This window comes from Oculina patagonica, chromosome 4 (genome assembly GCF_052425735.1).
Source record: "Oculina patagonica isolate OP01 chromosome 4, crgOcupat, whole genome shotgun sequence".
In the NCBI taxonomy this organism is placed as follows: Eukaryota; Metazoa; Cnidaria; class Anthozoa; order Scleractinia; family Oculinidae; genus Oculina; species Oculina patagonica.
The window spans coordinates 39,383,765-39,390,607 of NC_135761.1; the positions used below are offsets into that span (position 1 = coordinate 39,383,765).

Genomic DNA, 6,843 nt, shown 5'->3' on the forward strand with positions numbered 1-6,843 from the left:
TGTAAAAAAATTGATGCGTTTGCACACTAATAATGCTGTTCGCACACTGATCGCTTAGGAAATGAATAGAGGCCATTTAATATTATATTGGCCAAAAATTCATATTGGGCAGATCTTCAGCTACATTTTGGAGAACAACTCTACATGCTCTACAATGACCATATCTTGTACCCTCTTAGGCTGTATGTCTTTATTACTAGAGTTATTCCAAGAACATGCTCTTTCAGTACAGGATGGGTCTATGAACTCATGTTCTCCAGCAAATTCTATTTTGTAGAGAAGTGCAATGACATGATTGCAGAACTTGCTGTAGCCAGCTGTACAGGTACAATATCCACACACCACTTTTCCTGACAATTTGATCAAAACCCAGACTTTATGGGACTCATCCCTGATTCTCTATGATGGAGTCACCGCTGCTTTTAAGAGGACATCTTCAGCATTTATGGTCTTCACATGGACCTAATGAACAAAGCCACTTTTAAAACACGAGAAGGCCTTTCTAACCTTATATTGGCCAAATAGTCTGTTAAAAATGCGTCTAATGGTAATCCCAAGTTTACTATAAACAACAACACAAAGAGGTCTTTTGATTCCAGACCTCTGGCACAAAGGTGTGTCACTGAAGAGTATAAGCAATGCTTCCTTTCCAAAATAAGGGAGATCCTGCCTGGTGCTGTGATTAATACACCCACCAGGGGCAGAACTGGACTGGTAGTTTTTAAGTTCGACATCAAGCAACAGAGAATCTTGTGCGTCGGCTTGGCATGCTTCTAGCAGTGATAAGTTGGGGCGGTCTCTGTGCACCCAACCAGCATGTATCACCTCTGCTTGATTCATCTGCGGTGCGTCCTGTACAGCAAATGGGTGAAAAATGGTCTGTTGTGTCACCAAGAAACCCAATCTTCTAAAAAAGCCCTGTCTTCTTTTGCAAGGGCGAATTTGTCCATGCGTCTCTTTGCTGTACAGAGTACAGAGGTACGATCAAACAATTATCGATTTCTTTAGCATTCAAAACGACTTCAAGGGTAATTATAACCGATGTTTTAACGTTTCAAAGTACCGTATTTATTCGGTTATAAGGCGCACTCGGTTATAAGACGCACCCCAAACTTGGCACCATGAGTTGGAGAGTTGAAAAGATGCGATGATCAGTTTAAGGACAGTTCTTCTTACAGAATTTGAATGATTGAATGTTGTTCATACTCCTTGGCACAATCTTTGAGTGAAAAGGTAACATTTCTTGCTAAAAAAGACGTAAATCCACTTGAGCAAAACATCTTTCTATCGTTCATGCTTCGAATTTAGCTGCTTAATAACCTGGCAGATGTGTAGTTACCAGTGACCACTGAATTTGTAGCTTGGTTACCAAGTTCTCAAGCATGCTTTGTATCGCTTCGTAGTTTGTTTATATCGAGTGGTTTTGAAAGATTGTCAAGCTTTTTTGGTGTTTTCCCTGTCTTCTAAAGTCATTTCCAACATTCCAGGCTTAGAAAGGATTGTTTCAAATGAGTATGCCTGATTTCCTTTGTCTGTTTCAACAAAATGCTGGCATAAACACGCGTTGCTAAAACTTGTTTATATGTGACAATGAACTTTACATTTGAAACATGTTGTTTCTTATAATTATCTGTTTTCTTGTTCTAAAAGTCAATGACCAACATTAAGTGTTTTCATCTTTCTTGTTTTATTTGTAGGTTCCGGTAAAATGGCGGTCATAAGATATTGTTGGGCGAAAATACTCGGCTATAAGACGCACCCCAATTTTGGCATAAACTTTCCACAGAAAAACGGATTTTCCTTTAAAAAAACCGTGCGCCTTATAACCGAATAAATACGGTACTTGGAAATTCTAACGACTTTTCGCAACGCAGATTACAACGACTGTTCTCACGTATCTAACTGACCAGCATATACAAATAGCAATCATGAAAAGAACGAATCAGTCACAAAATTGCATGCATAATTAATGCATGGGGCTGTGCGGAAATCTTGCCGTCGTTTATTTTAACGGTTATCTGACGGCTTTCAAACGATTTCTCTTTGTTAAACGAAAAACCGTTATTGGTAACGTTTTCACAATGTACTTGGCTGAAATTGGTTGTTTATAACCAGAGTTAAGATTAATCAACCCAGAGAGTCGCCAACGGGTTAATAAACTGAGATTTTTTCTTGTATAAATTCAGCTGTTGACTTCAAGAACACCAATTAAACATTTCTTTGAAACTTACCAAAAGGTAGTAACCTTTTTTACCATTTGACACTGGCCTGGTAATTTTATCTTTTTAAGAAAAAATGGCCTTGTAAGGAATAAAAGTTTTTTAAAAGTTTCCCTACAAGGCCACGAATGCAACATTCCTGTACAAAAGCTAACAAAAATGGCCGAAGAGAGAACTGCTTGAGGTTTTCTGGCTTCTTGATACTAAACATTTTCTTAAGAACTTCCACTGCATTGTATCAACAGTCGCTGACTGACAAAAAATTTATTATTACAGTATCGGTAAGGCCATCCCAATAAAATGTTTCATTTCCCATCACCTCGTCTCTTTTGATGAAGGGGTCGGTCGGTCGGGCAAAAAAAAAAAAAAAAAAAAAGATGGCACGCTTGAAGGGAGAAAGCCTCGGGTTACGAATGCGAAAAGGTGGCTATTTCGTTTGTTATTTCCGTTATTCTTTCTTTAATCAAAATTAAAGGCAAGGACATCACATAATGTCAATAATTGTTGTTGATAAAACAAGATCGTGTGCTTGCAAATTAAAGTACTTGCTTCTTTGACTAGTACATCTGCAATTTTTTTTTTTTTTACTTTTTGAAAAGAATGGGTCGGTTGGGCGATAAGAAACGAAACATTTTATTGGCATGGCCTAACTTCTTTTGGAAAATTTTTGAATGATAACTTCCTTGACTCAAACAACAAGTGAAGTTTATTGAAATTTCTTCACATAACTATTTTAAAAAAACTGGAGAGTAACCGAGTTCCGGTGGCCTCCTCGGCCACGACGCCTTCCATTCGGTCGCCGTGCCCGTCCACGGCCTCGTGCTGTGTTACCGTCTTGCCCAGTAAACTGGGGGGAGTTGCACTCCCTATAAGAGTGCCCCCACCCCCCACAATTGAAACATTTGTACACTGCAAAAGATAATAAAAACACATTTAAATGATAAAAGTTAATTGCCATTAAATAGCACGTTTTAGTGTACTGTAATTGTATTAGGTTTTATAATTAATTTGTACCCATAGTTTAGTTATTTATTTACACAGTGGTTAATTATTAAAAGACCGAGAGAATTCTCGGCTCGTGGTTCCACTTGAGTTTTGAACATTTTCTGACGTCATTTCTATGGTCTATAAGAGTGTAGACCATGGAAAAATGTGGTCGATTTGTTAGTTATATCCCTTCTATAAATATTAACTCACTTTTCCTCTGACCCCCCAGAATCTCCCTTGGGGGACGAGGCATATCCTCATCCATGTCTTCTTTTGGTGTGGGTGGAGGTGGCGGCGGTGGAGGTGGCGGCGGCGGCGGTGGAGGAACTGCATTTGGTGGGTCTGCAGCAGATTTTAAAGAAGTAATGCTGAGAAAAGACAGCCTTAAAACTAAGTTTAAGTAGGTGTTTTAGTTCCTTTTATTGAATTACATGTAATTATCAGCTCACTTGTATTTAGTATGTTGCATTTCATAGATTTTGGTCCAGCTTTGGTTATTTTTTTTTACTGTAAAATTCATTAAATGTTCATGAAGGTGCAAACCAATCCCAGCACAGTGTTCATACATGTATCACATGTACACAACTGTAAACTCCAATACAAATCAAACAAGAGAATTAACTTTTGATACAAACTCCTGCTCAGCTAATTAGTATTCATTAACTTTTAATACAGATCTCTACTGATTCGCATAACAATACTTTGCATTCAATTTATTGTTTAAATTTCACAAGTAAAATTAAATATTTGCGCCTCCGATCTGTATGATCTCCCGCTCATATTTTATCTACTACTTCATTTTTATCTATTATTTGCCCATGGGTGTATGCTGACATACATGTGCATGCTGATCCCATATACCTGGTTATAATTACTACCCTGACTGACCCATAATTTTGATATCCCTGCCTTTTATTCAAAATGTAAGTTTTGTCTTAGTGAAAATTATTAAGATTTTGTTTCAAAATGTAAATTTTGTCTTTTAAATATTTGTACATTTTGTCTTTATCAAAATTATTAAGATTCCATTTCAAAATGTAAACTTAGTCGTAATCAAAATTATTAAGATTCCATGACTCTTAATTATTACTGACCTTAAGCAATTAGTAATTTTATTTTTTCCTGACCATTTTCCATTATGTATGTAAACATAAACAACAACGTTTGCCCAGCCATTCTTTGTGAAACAATGAGAAATGCAACTCTGATATAAAATACCATTAGGTGACAGTCAGCTATGCCCACTGTTAAGCTAACTGTTTATCATATACAGCCTGAAGCAACAAGCAACTTACCACCAATGGCCCCTCGGTTTCTGTTAAAAAAAGCTAAAACAAACAAACAATCAAATAAGCTTACGTATTAAAGTAATCGCATATAAGAGACATATTTCTGTTAAAATAGATATACATATAGCCTTAAGGCGTGTGCAAGCTTACTTTCATTCATATACCTCTTATAAGTAAGAGTGAAACTGAATTTCTGAGACGCAAACTATAAGCTTATAAACACTTACGGGACAAATAAAATTTACTAGAGCTCACCTGTTCTGGAACGCGGGTGAAAAAAAGAAAAAGCTGGCATCTAAAACACAAACATGATAAATATTAGCACCTAAAATGCAAACTTAATAAACCCTCTACCTTTGAGAACCGACATTCACAGTTCGCTTGCAAATACACCACAAAATAATTTGCAAATTGGTGTACAAAGCGCAAGTTCATCCTTGCAACTCATTAAAAAATAGAGACATTTATTTCTATTAACTGCCTTGCCCTGCTTTAAACCCAAATCCCAAGCATAAAAATAGAAACTTCAAGAGTAATGTGAAAATGTAAAGAAACTAGGTTAACGAATTTAGTAGACCAAAAAAAAATTGAATGCCGTCGAAAGCATGAATGACTCGTCATAAAAACTCACTAGGCGACACGAAAATTCACTGCGGACAAAAAGGCACCGGATGAGACTCTAAAGGTCGAAAATAATTCCTCCTAGGGATGTACATGCCCTGAGAGGCCTGAGAAGTATTTTTTATTAAGTCTATTTTTTTTTTTATCTTACGGAGGTTTCGAAATATCAATAAGTTTTCACTTTGCACTCACCTTGACGTATGCCTTGATGTCCAACTAAAAAAATGAAATCGCGATGCGACATTTATACTAAGAAATGGCGGGAACTTTTGCGCTTTGCACGTACCTGATTCCCGCCTTTTCCCTCGCGTACGGGACGTGTACGGGCGGTTCTTGATACATAGGAAGACACTTGATGACAAATTATACCACATGATGTACGCACGTCATTTTCGGTGAAGCTACACTGTATGGAAAGGCTATGACATGTAGAATCCAAATATATAACAATGTTGAAAATTTATATCAGCGTTTATAGAAAAGGTAAAAGAGTCAATTCTCTATTTAACGTATTTTTTCTATTGCACTGCGGGCACAAGTGCTTTTCTAGGCCAGTCCGGACTAATGAAAAACACAAGGCCGGGGTCCTGGGGTATGTACAAAACCTGGGTGGAAAATGTGGGGTACTGCGGTCTGAAAATAAAGAGATGTAGACGGTGAAAAAATTTCCGGTTTTAAGGACAAGTATAATAGTTTATAACCAAACTTAGAACATTCGTAAAACGTGTTTCCTTGCATTGGAAGCCTATTATGTCTATTATTCATGTCGTAAAAAAGCCATTCTTTTGAATATCGTCTTTTTGCCATTTTGAAAAAGCATGCTGATGAGTGCTTGCTGTTTTGGTAAGTCTGGTATATACACTCTTGGCCACGGCACTTTCTCCACCGTAGATTTAAAAAAGTTGTTCACACATTTCAAATGTAAGAAAAAACTAACAACTAACGTAATAACTTTTTAACGTTTAATGTAATGTAAATCTTAACCACAAATGTAATAACCGGGTGACCACTAATATAACAAACTTTAAGGAAAGTACGGTTAGGTTCCAATTAACTTAAAAAGAACAAATATTTTGAGTGAAAACTGAAACTTTTTATTGGAAGATATGTACAAAAAATGTTTAATCATATTTTTTTTTTCAACAAACTTAACAATAAACGTTCAACAAAGAACATTTCCGTCCAACATTTAAAAAATGTAACGTCGAGAAAAAAAGGCATTGGTTTATTACTTTCTGTTCTTCCACTTATTGTCCTCAACTGAAAACCATGTGTGGATACCTGTGTATATTAAATACACCCAAGCATGAACACATGTTTTTGAATCAATGATCCTCTTCAATTTGATCGTAACGCTACTAAGTTTGCCAAATTCTCTACACATACTCAATATGCTGTGCCATCCAGGCGCCATATCCTTTCTTAAATGCACTTGTGGGAGCTATTGGCTTGACAAGGTGAGCACAGGCCTCCAGTACTTCTCTAGCATTCTTTTCGCCATCGTCGTATTCTTTCCATAGCGCGAACAGCTGTTTCTGCAGGTTTTGTAAGTTTTATGCTGGTGTCTCTTGGGCCGCTTGTCAGACACCACTCTGAGCTGAAGATTGACCAGCAAAGCTTCATCATGAAGTAGCTTGATTAGTGTGTGGAGGGGCAGCTGGGCTTATGCCATCCCTCAAGGCCGTTGTTGGCCCTGACCACCTGTTTGAACACGCTCCAGGATGTTG

At 37.2% G+C, this 6,843-nt stretch overlaps 1 protein-coding gene across 1 annotated transcript; it reads right to left on the reverse strand.

Annotated features, from left to right (window-relative positions):
• Nucleotides 1-2,907: 2,907 nt before the first annotated feature.
• LOC144650265 (uncharacterized) lies at nt 2,908-5,351 on the reverse strand. The gene is made up of 5 exons (XM_078509940.1): nt 5,309-5,351; nt 4,751-4,790; nt 4,502-4,534; nt 3,417-3,548; nt 2,908-3,128 (listed from the first exon to the last, which is right to left on the reverse strand). The coding sequence occupies exons 2-5, from the start codon at nt 4,788-4,790 to the stop codon at nt 2,953-2,955; spliced, it is 381 nt and encodes a 126-aa protein (XP_078366066.1). The 5' UTR covers nt 5,309-5,351; the 3' UTR covers nt 2,908-2,952.
• Between the last annotated feature and the right edge of the window lie 1,492 nt (nt 5,352-6,843).